The 16,422-nt window shown below is 33.8% G+C and overlaps 1 protein-coding gene across 19 annotated transcripts in view; it reads right to left on the reverse strand.

Moving 5' to 3' along the window:
- Positions 1-16,422, reverse strand: part of MYCBP2 (MYC binding protein 2) — a 192,961-nt gene that overhangs the window by 52,626 nt on the left and 123,913 nt on the right. For 13 of the 19 annotated variants that reach the window (XM_068676615.1, XM_068676574.1, XM_068676582.1 and 10 more), the window contains 5 exons: positions 12,802-12,918; positions 11,916-12,056; positions 6,254-6,328; positions 3,886-4,110; positions 2,824-2,956 (listed from right to left, as the gene is read on the reverse strand). In XM_068676615.1, coding sequence (XP_068532716.1) covers positions 2,824-2,956; positions 3,886-4,110; positions 6,254-6,328; positions 11,916-12,056; positions 12,802-12,918 — 691 coding nt within the window. The remainder of the gene's footprint in view (positions 1-2,823; positions 2,957-3,885; positions 4,111-6,253; positions 6,329-11,915; positions 12,057-12,801; positions 12,919-16,422) is intronic. The other 6 variants (XM_068676687.1, XM_068676606.1, XM_068676632.1 and 3 more) reach the window with 5 other exon arrangements.

Consider the following 16,422-nt stretch of genomic DNA (forward strand, 5'->3'; position numbering starts at 1 on the left):
ACAGATAGCACTCCTCCACTCCACTCAACCCTCTTCAAAAAGAAAACGACATCAATGACATCTTTCTTCCCTACGGGTCATGCTCTAAAATTAAAAAGATTGAGGATTTAATACCGTGCAGTCTAGTTTTATATTTGACTGAGTTGCTGCAAGTTTTGCTGTCATATGCCACTTAGGAACAGGCTTGACATTTTATTTTTTGGTAACACCACACTACATGTATTTGAGTATTTGTTCTTTGGACAGCAATTGTTAAATTTATTTGATAGACCTTGATGGATGAAAGATGCTTTCAGAGTGACAAGAAACTCAGAGCCAATAAACTTCTAATCCCGACTTAATAATCCTTACTAACTCCCAGAGCATAAGACATTTTTTTTCCTTGACAAATTTATTCATATCTGATACCGACTACTATAGTTATGCTTTTTGTATGTTACCATAATAACTCAAACCAAAACTAACCTAGAGTCTTTCAAAATATTCATAAGAACAATGAGATAAAGTATATGAGACAGAATCCACTTGAACATTTAGATTTACAGTGGCATTACTGACAATGTGGTCAGAAATATCATTTAAAGTAATAACCTGCAAGATGTAATTCACATGAAATCTCTTAAATGCAGGCTAAAAGATCAGGTTGGTACCTTGAACAACTTTCTCCTTTTGTAACCATACTAAAATTAACTGAAAAAAATCACAACTCTTCTAAGAGCCATTTTTATAAAATTTCAGCATTTCAGACCAAAACTGCACTTCAGACTATGTACTTTTAGATAACACATACACTCACTTAAAAAGGTTTAATCCTTTGTTAAGTTAATGTTGTTTATCTGCTAAAGGAAAATTGGCCTTAGAACTTCCAGAGGAATGGGTGAATTAGAAAGCAACAGCAAAATGCTGCACTTGAAACAAGTGTGTAATCTATCTTAAATCAACCTTGATTCTCTGAATTACAGACATATATAGATTTTGCTGTAATTTTCCTGCTAAAGTACTTGTATACCTGCCTACAGACTTGGGCATTTAGCTCTGACACAAATCGTACGTCTTTCTGAAAATTTCATTATCATTTACTTGTGTAATGAAAATATTAAAGCAATCTGAAATAGGGTATTATTTATGTGTGAAAACAGAGAGTTGGAAATCTAGCCAGAGCTCCTCCAAATGCTTATTTCCAGCAGAAGTATGGAAATTGATAACAAACAGAATTCCTAATTAATTTCTTGGCCAAAAACAAAACAAAACAAAACAAAAAAGGCAATAAGTTTACATCATTTTCATATGTGGCTTAAGCTCCTTAGCTCCTTAATACTGAGGTGTACTAAGAACACAGAATATGTTGAAATATCTCAGTAGCTGCAACTGATAGCAAACTGCTTTAGCTAGATGCACAAGAGACATCCGCATTTACCTTATTTATAAACACAAAGACTCATCTAGAAAGAATAGAACCAGACACGCTGACACATAGGACATGCATTAGATAATTTTCCAGAAGACACCTCTTGACAAATGGAGGTGTTAGATTTCATAAGGAGTGAGAAAATTATAAACTGATAATATTCAGATTCAATCAGGAAACAGAGAAATGTATGAAGAAAAAAAAAGATGACTTGAAGAAACTAACTCTGAAATGAGTTAAAACAAACCAGCTTCAGAGGAAATCGTACCCAATTTTATGATCAATGGAAGAAACTTACAAGTATTCTCAGAGAGAAATATTGAGAGAAACTGGAGGGTTTAGAGAAGATGAAGCCAGACTCTTCTCAAAGGTTCAAAGAAACGGGACAAGGGACAACAAACAAAAGCTGCAGAATGTGAAACTGTATTAGGAAATGTTTTCACCACAAAGGTGGGTCAAATACTGGAACAGGTTGTCCAGAAATGTTGGAAATATTTAGAATTTGACTAGACAAGGGTGTAAGTAACCTGCACTGACAGGGAGCTTGGACTAGATGATCTCCTCTAGAAGTATAAATACTGACAGATCTCTCTCTCCCTGTTTCATCTTCTGCAGTAATACAGGTAATCCTGTACAGGAGAACCTCATCTATATTACTTGGATGTATTAGGGAAAGAACATTTTCAAGATGCCTCAATGCACTTATACGAAGCATTTCAGTGAAAGAAAGATATTTTATATCAGTAATGACAGTCTGATTGGAGGAAGATCAGTAAGAAGGATAATTGAAGAAAATTAAAAATATGCAATAACAAATTTTGTATAATAACCTTTTGCTTACATTTTCTTTTATTCTTTCTAGGTCTTATCCAGTTTGAACATTATCAGGACAGAAATTGTGCATTTTAAGAAAAGGTAATAATTCTATGCTAACTAGAGTAATTAGCAGTGGGATTTTAGTATTTTAAATATGGCATTATTAAATAAATAAATACATAACGGGTTTTTAATAGGATGCAGTGTGGCAGACCTAACAAACTTAACAAAACCAAAAGCAACGTAAATATTTTTTTCTGCTCTGCTTTTCCCAGAAACACAAAAAAGACCAAAGAAAGCTAAAAGGAGAAATATACAAGTACTTATTTGAAAATCATCCCTATAGCTAAAAGAAGGAAGGATAATATTATGATCCATTGGTACAGAAGAAAATATGGGGGAATGTTTTAACTGCTCTTTTAAAAACATAGAAAGAATATTTAAACAACTTTGAAATTCATCAGTGTAAAGCAACTCAAATGAAAACTTACGGACTTATGTTATACCTTTTTTAAACTCAGTTTCTTCTTTATTTATCCTGTTTAGATTTCTTGTAATTTTTTTCTAAGTTAATTAAAAAACAAAACAAAACAACTTGCCATCTTCGTGTCGGAGGTACTGGTTTCCACCTCTGTCTCTAGCTAACGACCACGCCTCGCCTTCATCACTTTCACAGAACTCTACCATGCTGTTCTTATCCATTTGCACCCACGTACCTTCTGAATTAGTCACCTGATGCACACACACAAAAAAAGCACAACATACTGACTTTCCAGATTATTCAGTAGCACGGCTCAGCAACTTACTTCAGAAACTGAAAAAATATGCACATTCCAATCTTTATATTACAATTAAAGCTTTTTTTTTTTTTTTTTAAAATGTTTCTTAAATTAAGGCCACAGACTGAGACAGATTGAAGGACCAAAACCATTTATGGCACATATACAGTTAGGGATATTTCCAAAAATATTAGACCTGCTTATGTTCAGAAAAAGCAAATCACCAACACCATAACATTGGAACATCCAAACAAGCCCAAATAAAAATTTGAAGGAGATATTCATCAAGGTATGCCTTTTCATTGGTGGCTGCAATAGTAGAATTATAATAGCAAGTTATATCTATGAAATGTTTGTACAAGTACTAATTTTGTTCCTGTCATTGTATTTAGGAAATAGCATGACACACTTCATCCTTAAGCCATTCTTAACCATAAAACACCACAGCTGGACAATTGGGAATAGTAACAATAGTTCAGCAACCGAACAAATGAATCAAAACAGAGAAACAGAATAAATTGTTAATTGGTTAGGTCCTATAAAATTTCTTTTTTCAATGAAACAAAATTCTTTCAAAGCGTATGACAAAAACATTGAATAGGAAACAACATTTTGAAAAGAATACTGTAACAGAAATATATAATCAAGCATATGTAACTGCAGTACAACTTAACATTATTCCAGTCAATACACACATCTAAAAGGAAAAAAAAAAACAAACAGAATTGCATTAGTATTTATAATACAAACCAAGTTCAGAAGTTAGCATTTATCATGAGGGTTGGAAAAGCAAACCTGTACAGGGGTAGATTCTTTTGTTGAATTTACTAGTTATATATTGGTATCTATGAAGACATGAACTGAAGCTACAATGATCCATACCTCGCCCACTGCCTTGACTTTGTTTCCCAGAACTAACATTCCAATTGGGATACCTCTAAGGTTAGGGCAGCTTCTGATGTTGTGACCTGATGGGCCAGTCTTCACTACCTTGTACACTCCAGGACCACCTCGAAGGAATGGCATATCTTGTTCTTGCATCACTGCTTCCTGTGGGCAGTGTGAATTTAGGTCTTTGAAAAAATCATCAGTATTAGACCTAGATTCCTGAGAAATTAAAAAAAAAAAAAGGCAAAACAAAAAACAGAACAGAATAAAACCTATTAATAATACCTTTGAACTCTTCATATAAGAAATACTTATTTAAAGACTACAATAATTAAATTCCAAAGCTAGAAGAGGTACTAGTTACATTGCTAATTTTAGCATGCAGTAATACACAACTGAACTACTAAGAAATCGCAATTTAATTGAAAAGCTACCCTATTACTCTTGAAACAGAAATGTAGGCAATTTATTTTAAAGGAGTATCTCATATCTACAATTAGAAAACATTTACTTTCTCTACCACTTCGACTAAACCTTGCCTCATACTGACATTTATCAAGATACACACTCATTCCTCCTGCTGTATTTGTGAACTAATATAGCAAAAAGCCTGGGGCTATTTAAAGGGAACTTAAATATCACCTCTTTTCAAATGATATGCTTCTTTTTTGATTTTGTAACACACTGTTAATTTAGACTAAAGGTAAAATTATGACAGAGTAATAGAAACACCACAGAAACTTAAATGCACGTAGAAATAGTCGTGCATATTTATAATTTTCACTCACATAATAAAAATGGCCTGCAAATTTATTTCACACAGTAACGATTAGAGATTAAATATATACCCAAATCTTAAACGAGAACGCACTTTTTGAGTTTCCTACCAGTAGAAAAAATGGTAATTACTAAAAATAAGAGACAGACTACTATAGATTTTCAGTTAGCCGTGGCTTAATAAAAATGTCTAAAATGTCTATTATACAAAAACTGAAGGATGGAGGTAACATATTGCACATTCCTATCAGGAGAAAGCAAATGAGAAACAGGAATGTTTTATTATGCTTAAAATGCAAACCGTATGTACTACTAAAAGAACACCTGGAAGTTAAAAACCTAAGTAATGCCCTACTGGATGAACCCAGTGGCTCACCTGGTCCTGTAAATGGCAACAGGAGATACTGTTCAGAAATAGCATGCAAGACATTACTAGTGGTCTATCCCTTATATAACAACAACATTTAAAATCTTTTTAGTATGGATGTTAGAGGGTACACCCCTACTTCCTCTACTGTCTGTTTATGAATCTGGTTCCTATAAATATGTTTAATCCCTTCTGAATGTGCTGGTACTTTCTGCATCCACAATCTCCTATAACTACACCTTCTAGGAGTTCATTACCTGCTGTGTAGAAACATACTTTTATCAGTTTTAAACCAAAATTCCAGTTATGTTATTTCCTTTTTAATTTACATTATTTCCTCTGCTCTCTAATTAATATATTTTCAGATTTCTGGTACTGAAGTCTGCATCATGTCCAGAGTTATATAACAGTCTTACCAAGAAGCCTTTCTAGCAAATGAACCTGTTCTGTAAATTTGTTAACTTTCAACGCAAGCTGCAGTAAATTGCTTCAAAGACAAAAAAATTCTGCGTTCTAAAGATAGTGTGAACATTGTCTAGATCGTGATATAACAGTGAAGAAGTTTGCTATCTTGGGGAAGAAGATTCAGTGAAAAACAGATTTTTAAATCTCTAAACCAGTAGGTACAGTACTGAGCATCATCTTCATTACAAAGTTCATATGAAAACAACTGGGATCTAAAATTCAGTACAAGGCTGTAAAGATATTTAGATATGCACTTATGTAGCTAACTGAGACTGCTTAACTGCATATACTGTAATTTGTTCCTGTAATTGCAGATTTAAAAAAAAAAAAAAGGAATGGTCTATTTATTAAATTTTTGTGGCATTCCTCCTATGAATGTCATCTTATGTTATTGAAGGGCTCACAGGAAGTTGCAGTATCTATACTATATAATAACAGAAAAATATTGCTATTCATTCTGCATTAAGAAGGAGAATGAAAGCCTTTATTATGTTATTAATATCTCTGAATTTCTCTCTCTATATTTTTTTAATAAAGGAAAGTGCTACTTATGAATCAACCTGCCCTATTTTTTTTTTCTCCTCGTAAAGGAAAAGATCCAGATACAGCATTCTATGCAAACCTTGTATTTCCTGTAAAAATATTTGAAGGTGAAGTAGACTTCAAAGAATATTTAATGTAAAGTTGAATTACAAGGTACATTCTGAAAAAGAGAAAGAGATACAGTGTGACTGTTCCTGTCAATTAACTCACCTTAGGGGGTAAAGCTTTGGAAGTCCATGAAAAAAAGTCCAAATCCCTTACTCCTTGGCTAGCATTAAAGACATTCTGAACAACAAAGTTTAAAAAAAAAAAAAAGACATATATCAACAAGGAAATGGGAACAAAGAAACACTGGAGGAAGAAGCTAGAAGTATAGTAATGCAAACTTTCTCCACAAGTAATTTTACTGGTAGAATATCTTGCAAAAGTGAGAAGTTTGTTTTTCTGATCAAGTCACCTGAGAGTTCATTGCTCCCCTTGCCAAATCATCTATTAAACAAAAACAGTTTGGTATGTCAAAAGCTCGAAATGGATGTAGTGTGTCATGCCATTTACTGAAACCAAGAGCCAGACATTTCTTACAAAGCTTGAGACTACGCAGAGACAGATCCCACATTTCTGTTACAACGAAACAGTAGTTTGTTCCACCATATACCACAGTTTTACAAGCAAGACAGTCTGCTGTTTCGAAAGGATTTCAAATATTGCAAGACAACTGCACGTGGTTCTTTTGTCACCAATTCAGAACTGCACAGACGCAGAAGGGCTGAGCTCACTACGTTTGAAAGCAACTCACTTGTACAGAGTGATTTCACTAGTTTGCACATCGATACCACACTCTTTACCAGAAGCAAAAACTGCAGAGTGCTGTAAGGAAGAACCACTCAGATCTCATTAGTGTTATAAGACATACCATTCATTTACTACTTTATTACGAATTATCAACAATCAAATGGAGCTGCTCGAGTTCCCTAATTTTATAAGCAATGGCCCATATTAGAGACAGAAGCTCTACTGTTCTGTGCATTTTTCCCCCACAGAACAGCTAGGATGGCATTTATTAGCCACTGGAAAACACCAAAAGCAGCCATTTTTCTCCATTACGTAACCTCTCTCCATAAACTTGTTTCTACTCATTTCAAAGAAATTTTCACTGTCCCTATCAAAAGAAATAATTAGTAGTACATAAGTAGTAGTATTAATAATCAGTATTTACAGCACAGTCCCTTTGGTAAAGACACTTTTTTTTTTTTTTTAAATTTTCTATCCCCATCTTGGTAGGAAAACCAAGTGAAATCCCTGCAGCATTCACACCAAAATTTAACAGTAATTAAAAAAATAATAATAAAAGAATCATTTTAAGCAGAAATTGGCAAGTACAATAGTCTTGTCATGCATTCTCTGTACTCCTTGAAAAAAAAACATTAACGTTAAAAATACATAAATCCACCTCATGACAGAAGTAAATCATCTACTACTGTTTGCAAAAATTCTCCTTACATCCATCTTTATTAAAGAAAACAACTTTAAACTTGGATAAAAATGAAGAAATTATCAAAAGCCATAACTTCACTAGAGTGCAGCACCTCCTCCTGAATTTGAACGAGGCACTGCTACACAAATAAAAGATGCCTGGGGGCATCAGGGAAGGTGGTGGTGGTGTTTTAGACAGGAAGATCACAAAATCACAGAATAAAGGCTTACCAATCTGACATAAAACTATAATAATTATAAAAAGACTACATTCGCCTAATGAGAGTTTACTTCATAGGCATCCAATGTAGCTTAACAGACTGATTACATTACTTTTTTACGTCTCCTACTTTGTGACAGACTTCTACTGTTCAGAGGAATGTGGTACCATACCCAAGATACTGAATTATCATTTCAAAGATCTGGTTTTGTATGCCATAAAGTTATATGTGAAAAAAGCACGAAAGAAACCAACAGCACTGAAATGGGACCATGCTGGCTGGCTCTGCAACACAGAGAAGATCAAACCAGACCTTTGCTCTTCAAACTTTAGAGCTTTCTGGCTTCTTGGCTTTTAGCATGTCGTATGTCAGTGTAGATCAATATGTATATGTGATCAATATGTATATGTAGATCAATATGTATCAGTGTAGATATCTACATATCTACATATCTACATAGCATATAATTGAGAATTAATATTTAATTCTGAAGAAACTACTACATACAAGCTCTTGTATTTAGTCCTCATGCTACCATCTGTAGATTTAGTTCATTTTTTCCTTTCAAGCTTTCCATTCCAAAAATTAAAAATAATTTCAGGAATAAAATAATTCCAGGAAAAAATTCATATCTTTGTTTTTCCAATCAAGTTTAAGTTTCAAAAATCATAAAACTGAATATAAATTACTTCACCACTAGAAATTAGCAATGAAAAAAGCATTTAAAATCTCAACTAATATTATTTTTCAAAGCTAAGTGTTATCTTAAATGATTTTTTAGACTTTTACCCATTATTTCCCATCACATCTAAAATGATGGTAGAAATCTATTGTAAATGTCCTTCAGTGTTTCCACAAAACATTCAGAGGTTCTGCAATCAAACTCAGCAATCTACGTACTAATTTTGGTTCTCTCTTACACTACATTAGTAGTTTAAAAAATATGCAGTTTCTCAGTTCTGCTTGCCTGTAGTGGTTGGGGAATATAACACCAAAACTGGGCAGCAGGATAGAGTATTCCTTATTATTATACATTTGACATTTAAAATTAAGGAACAAAACCATATTCAGAATATGTTTTTTTTTTACAAGTTCCTGAGTTTATCTAAAAGACAAATTCCATTAACTCCCCATAAAATAAAGCCATTTCTCACTAGTGTGTATTGCTTTATGCTGTATGTATCTTTTACTATGTGCATGCATGAAAATGCAACTGTCTGTATACATGATAACCTCTATCAGAACTTTGCAAGAACAATTAACTGTATCAATCACACAAGACAGAAGGAAAAGTAACTATCATGACAGTAAGAAGCTAATCCAAATTCACAACATGTTTAGACTCATAGTCTCATAATCGTATTACCTAAAATGGATTAGATTCTCAAGTTTAGATCAATGGCTACGTAGCTGTTCCTCATGAAAGGAGAAGAGCAGATTTGAATATGTTTCCTGAGAATTTGACAGTGTTTCTTCAGAAAGTAAATGACCACAACTAAAATAAACAGAGTCTGGCAACTACAGTGGATCTCGGCTTCCCTATGATCATTTATCTATAAATATAATACCTTTGATCAAAATATACAGAAACAGTGTACTAAGGAGATCTAAGATACTCAAATTTGCTGTATCATAAAAATAACTAGTTAATGTCTATAAATAAACAAAAAATGTAAATACGGTATATATGCCGTATTTACGGGATAAATATAACATATTTATGGTACATATGCCGTATTTATGTATTTACGGGATAGAAGCTGAAATTAACACTACAAAAAATTGTGCGTTTTATCATTTTAAATCTTTTTTTATTTTTTTTTTAATTTTTTTTTTTCACTGCTCAATTAATACAGTGATGAAATAGAGCAATCAAAGTTTTCTGTAAAAAGCATACCTTAAATATATTTTACAAAATGTACTGAAAGATTTTTTCTACATAACTGATGATCACAAGAAGCTTGTATTTTTAAATGTAGCAAAGTAACGTCATCAAAACTGCCAAGTCTGCATACTCCTGAGTTGAATAAAAATCGAGCCTAGTAGAAGTACTGTGACATTAATTTGAACAGGGATTAGCGTGACTAATTCAGCCGCTTGATTTTCCATATGTACTTGCAGTCACATATGAGACTCCTTCCAGTATGTTTCCCATTTCTAGAGCCAATACTGGTAGAAGAGCTGTAGATTCTAGAAACTGTGTATATTAACAGATGTTTTACTACATTTTGCTCATAATGCCATTCAGTTAGGAATTAAACAAAAAAGGGATGGGCAGATACAAGAAAGCAGTATCACTTTATGTGGTCAAGATTTAGCAGAAAAGAGTTCTAAGCTGATTTACAAAAGTCAGGAGCTTACTAAAGAGTTTGTTAATTTTCATCAAGTTGTGCGGTGCATAAGAACATAATTGCTCGCAGTAGAGACTAAGGCAGCCAAAAGTAAGCCACTGAACTGTGACTTCTGTTTTGTGGCCATTAAGAAAGAAAAAATATAGTTTGTTTTTTTTTTTTTTTTCCCATTTATGATTATGAATCAAGCCAACAAATCTAAATGCTTAAATACAGTTATAGTAAAATTAAAGTTTCAGGACATGCTATGGCCTTTCAAAAATATAAAAGTATGGAAAAGATGCAAAGAAAACATCTATCCATAAGTAACTCAAAATATATGTTATTAGACATAACCACCTTATAGTAATAGTTGCTTTCTTAACATCTTTGCTGTTTTCTACTGGCTGTTGATTGATTAGAAACTAAGAAGGCATGTGACTTTTACCTAGTGTGATTGAGAATGTGATGTAACTGGTTAGTTAAAATAAAAGTAGCTATATTTGTAATATTCTAAGAGTTCACATGGTATCAAAACTTTCACAACACACTTTAAGAAGAAAAAAATCTATTTTATCTGAACTTTAGAGAAGCATTCATAGAGTGAGATGTGTAATAATTAAACACTATTCTTCACATTTAATTGTACCTGGCTTACTTATTCAAGTGAATTTGAATCATCAAGATTATGTTATCAAAATTTAATGTTCAGTATTTATTATTATTATTATTATTAAAGAGTGGTAATCTCTTTTAAGCTTTTCTCAGAGAACAAAGTGTATGTTACTCCGCATATAAATGTGTACTGGAGCCATTTAAAATATACCAACCAGTAAGTTCTTGCTAATCATATACGTGACTGCTGAGATGATTAACATTCCTCACAGCACATAAAAAAAATATTAGAAATGAAAACAAGAATCTGAAAAAAATCTCACCCTTCCATGCTTACAAGATTTACCAAAATTGATAACTTGATTTACCAAAGTAAAGCTCACCCATATAAGAGGACAAGTTGAAACTAAACAGCTGCTTTAGCAATTAGATCTAGTTCTTACACTCTGCCCTGAAGAAACCATGTTATGCCCACTTTGCTGAATGCACAAAACCAGATAAGCCAGAAGACCTACAATTTCAGAAGTTTTTTGAGAAACATTAGTTTGACTTATACACTTTTGTATCTAATTGTATCTTGTTGCCAGAAAATGTGTAACCTTTGATTTGTAGTGATGGTGATCACCACTGAAGTTATCCAGAAAAATTACACTTACTCTTATAAACTCAAATGTTTTTTACTGAGCCTTGATGCTGTGATTCTTTCATTAGCTACCATTTTGTAACTCAGGGATTCATATACAAAACTCACAAAAATATCCATGAAAAACAACACAGCCTAAAGATTTTTAAAAGCTTTTTAAAAAGTGCCTCAACTACATTGGTTAACTGTAGACTGTAAGCCTCTTCTGAGATCAGACTGTAAGCCTCTTCTGAGATCATTACATTAGTGGGCCACTTTATGGACAATGAAGTCTTGCATCAGGAACATCTGGTGCTTAATCTAATTGCTATACTTCTTTATACTCTTGTATCAGTTTTTCCTCTTTTGCTTCTCTTTTAGGAGAAGAATCTTCAACATAAAAAGCTTTGTACATTTCTACACTCCACCCTCATTACACAATAGCCCTCAAAAACGGAAACACATGTTAAGATAGTATTTAGTAATTAAACTTTTTATTTATTTATTTATTTTTTTTAACCTCAGGACTCATTTGCAGCCTTAATTAAAGAAAGTTTTGTAATGAGGATAGAGTGTACTCTGGGTATTTTTCAAAGGCACCTTTTACTTACGTCAACAGGTACCAGAAGGCTCTTGCCAAGATGCTGGTTAAAAGAGAGGCACCAGGCTTCAGTGTAACCATTCATGTTAGGAACATACTTCTTTATTGTCTCATCATTCAGCCTCAGCCAAACACCATCATCATTGTGGATCTATGGGAAACAAGCAACAAAAACGAGCCATGCCCTCCTGTAACCGTTCTGTGGCTAGCAAGGATTAACAGACATTAGACAAATAGCAGTAGCAAGGATGTAATGATCTTCACTATACTGACAGAACATAAGAAGAGGTAAAAAGGAATATTGACAAAATCAGAATTTCAAAGCAATGGGAAGCACATCTTTTTAGAATGCAAGGTGCAAAGACAGTTTTAAATCAGATCTTGCTTTGAGAGAAAAGAGGAAAAGCCAAGCCTTCGTGAGCTTACTGTTCTCCACTTTCCACTTTTCCATTGCTCATTTAACTTAGTAAATTGCAAAAATATTCCTTGTATATGAAGTTATACTAGAAGAAGTATACATGCACAGTAGTCTAATACACTAGTGATCTTTCAGAAGTGTAAGTGAAAGACATAATGAAAATGATACCTGCATCTTTGAATTTTTATATACAGTTGAAAAAACTAAACACAAAATCCTTAGAGATATTATTGGAAGATGAACTCTAGGAAATTTGTTTTCTGATATCACAGTGTCTGTTACAAAGGTTTTCAAGTAAGCAAATAAAAAGGAAATGACAGCTTGAAAAACTAAATTGGTAAATACTGAGATTTTTGCAATTTATACTCTTATGTTCTTAAGTTGTACATGTCAACATTTAAACATGAAAAAAACATTATTTGCATGTATTAACTTTACATCTTAGCTCAATTTTCAACAGAAATTTCTTATTAATTACCTCGTCAATGAAAGTGATGGATCCATTGACTTTCACTATGCCTATTTGCTCACTCTGAAGGGAAGGGTGGCTACGGATACGAAGCCCTGCACTGTCCTTGGCCACAAATTTGCGAACCTAAGAGAAGCAAAGAAAGATAGTAAGGAAGAAAAAATTGGAACAGAGCTCTCAGAGTAAAAAGAAATAGGTTTAACAGATTCTGAAATGCTAGTGACAAGATGGCAGTCAGAGTTACAGTTTGTTGCTAGTTTCCCATGGCTGCTGTGTATGATTTCATTTATTTTTGTTAAAACTATGTTTAAACTACATCAACTCAATCTCTCTGAAGGTTCTGTTATACCAGACAACATTCAGTACAAGCTTCTCATTCTTATAACTGCCCACCTACAATTTATTCTTCTTTAAGTTTCGAAGGTCAGGGTTTTGAAGGTCATTTTCTTTTACCAAATTTACTATTTCCAGTAACCGACCAACTCAAGATTATCAGTCCTCATTTGACACTATCACAATATTCTGCTTAGTCAGCTTTTGGCCAAAATATGGATATTTTTCTTAGTAGACAGTCTAAATAGCCTTTTGAGAATAGCAAAAGAGCAGATCTTTCTACTTATTTTTGAAACAGGCATTTGAATAATTTCTTCCTTTTTCACAGTAAGGTCAGATGAGGCACTCCTTGTTACTAGTCTGATTTACTACAGCCCCCAAATCTCCCAGCTGTTATTCACGTTTTTTTTTTTGGTCATTCAAACATGTTATCAGGCAGCTGTCCCAAAGAACAACTTAAAATCAGAAATGAAAAAGATAGCTTAATAAACGCGTATATTCTGTGTGTGTTGTACAAAACCTTTCTTTGAAGGTTATTTTCAAACTCAACAGTATAAATCAGAAATTTATCAACTGAAGTATGAACTCAATCTTCAAATTAGCAGAGAATGATACGGAAAAAATCAACTCAGGAAAATGGTAAAGGAAGGCAAAAGCTCAGTGCATTTTTTTTCCTCTAAGCAAATTATTTAAGAAATTATATACATCTTAGGGCTTTTTTAAACAAACAAACAAAAAACACAATAACATAAATATTTTTGCGTAGTTTGGAGAAAAGAAAGTTAAGAGATGATGTCAATGCTCTTTACAACTTCCTGAGGAGGAGAAGAGTGGAAGGTACTCATCTCTTTTCCCTGGTATATGGCACACGGGAATGAAACAAAGCTGTGCCATGGAACGTACAGACTGGACATTCAGAAAAATTTCTTTATGGTGAAGGTAATTCACCATAAAGAATTCCTAGCAAGGTGGTTGATGTCCCATGTCTGTCAGTGTTTAGGAGACATTCAAATATATGCTTAACATCATACACTTTAATTTTTGGTTGGCCCTGAAGAAGAAGTGGTCTGGCATTGGACTTGACGATCTTTCTAGGTCCCTTCCAACCATTCCATCCCATTCCATTCCTTGTAAAAATGTAATGCTGAATCATTGTTTTCAGCATTCTCAACATATAGAAGCCCAAAAACAGAGCCTTGCAAATTAGGAATTCCTAATTTTTACATTGGTACCCCTATGAAACGTTACTTCAGATAAATCTTGTGACAGGCTAACTGGAGCTTGGATTAAAAATTTCAGTTTAGAGGAAGAAGAACTCACACACGGAATTTGGTTACAAACAAGTCTGGAAAGAGCATTTTCATACGTTAATTGTATAAGTCTTCTTTCTGATACAGCACCTGTCTGCTTGCAGTATTTCTCTATAGCATGACAGTTCGGTATCTTATTCATGTAACACTGCCCAAATTGCTTCTTCCATGGAACACAAACAAACTGGGCTCTCACTAGAAGAAGTGATTACAATGTAGAAAGGCATAGCAATTGACGTATATTTATCTCTTAGAGTGCACAGAACTTTGCAAGAGCTTTGTTACTGTGCCTTCTTACTTGGTGTATCTGAAAAGAGGTACATCTTGCAGCACAGAAATGTGTGCTGCATAGAATAAAACAACCTTTACAAGTTGGTTAAACTCCCATGGAAGGATGCAAAAAAATAGCCCTCCTTTTTTTTTCTTTTTCTTTCTTTTTTTTTTTTTAAATCGGATAGTTTCTTGTTTAGTAATGTGAGGACAGTAGAAACAAAACGTTAGATTCCAATCATACCTGCAAGAGTCTTGTCCCTTCCAATTCAATTAAATTAGGACTGATTTCTTGTATTTGGTTCCAACTACCCTGAATTACCTTACACGGATCATAAGACAGTGTTTCCCTCGGTAGGACGTGGGATAGGATTTTCTACAAAGTAGTTTATCTAAATTTCACAGCCAATGAGGCGGCACCAGTTCTTGTATTCCAAGCTGAAGACAGATCACTGTGATAACCTCCTTAACCAGCTTTGATGGACAGGAAAGTCAGATTTTCATCCAACTTCAATTAACAGAAAACGAACAGATCAATACTACATTATTCCATTTTCAACCTGAGATTCAATTAGGTCTGACTCCAAAACTGGAATGCTCCTGTTTCAACAAAAATATTTTGTTGTTTCCAGGTGAGAACAGATCACCACTATTACTGTTATTTGGTTATAACTATCTGAAATTTAGGGCTGGGAAAGGAGAGAAAGAAGTTTCTAGGACTTAACTAACCCATTTTTCTCAGTGAGATTGGATTTGGCATACCGGACCATTTCTGATGTACATGTCTAATCTGCATTCTTGGCTTCAGAAGAATGCACTGCACAATTATTAACTTTCTAGATTATTTATAATACTGCTGTTCACATACGTGGAATTATGCTAACCTGGTTCATTATGCAATTGTGACACAGAAGAAAGAAAACTGATAAAATGATCTATCATGAGAAGTCTACTGTGTTCCTGCAACACTGATAAATCCTAGTGTTGACAAAGGCTTAACAGACACCATATACAGGACAGAAGGATGTTTCCCCTTTCAAAAATACTGTAACTTGGAAAAAGAAACAAGAACAACAACACAGGTGGATGATTAAACACTTGACTACTGCCTCAGAACACCAGTTGCCTAACTTTTGTCAAGTTTGTTGTGTTTTGTTTTTAAGCTGTCATGACTGTTGCTTGACAATATATAGCCGCTATATATGAACCAGTCACCTTAATTCCCACTGTAGTAACAGAAAAGAAAGGCAGTTCCATCCAGCAACTTGTATCGTAACAACTGTCTCTTTCTCTTCACTGAGTAAGTAAAACACAGCTTGGATGGAGATACCATTAACATCTGTGAGATGCATTTCACCCAAAAGAAAGTTTGTATTAAGATAATTATTAATTAAGATAATAAATAAGATAAGTAACCAGGGGTTCTTCACAGAGAGGGTGGTTGCACACTGGAACAGGCTCCCCAGGGAAGTGGTCACTGCACCGAGCCTGACTGAATTTAAGAAGAGATTGGACTGTGCACTTAGTCACATGGTCTGAACTTTTGGGTAGACCTGTGCGGTGTCAAGAGTTGGACTTGATGATCCTTAAGGGTCCCTTCCAACTCAGGATATTCTATGATTCTATGATTCTAAGTCACAAGGAGCTTCTCCTAATGGAGAGATGGGAGACAACCTAAAATAATTTTGTGGAAGAAGCAAACAAAACAAAACAATGA

Source organism: Anas acuta, chromosome 1, assembly GCF_963932015.1.
Source record: "Anas acuta chromosome 1, bAnaAcu1.1, whole genome shotgun sequence".
Lineage (NCBI taxonomy): Eukaryota > Metazoa > Chordata > Aves > Anseriformes > Anatidae > Anas > Anas acuta.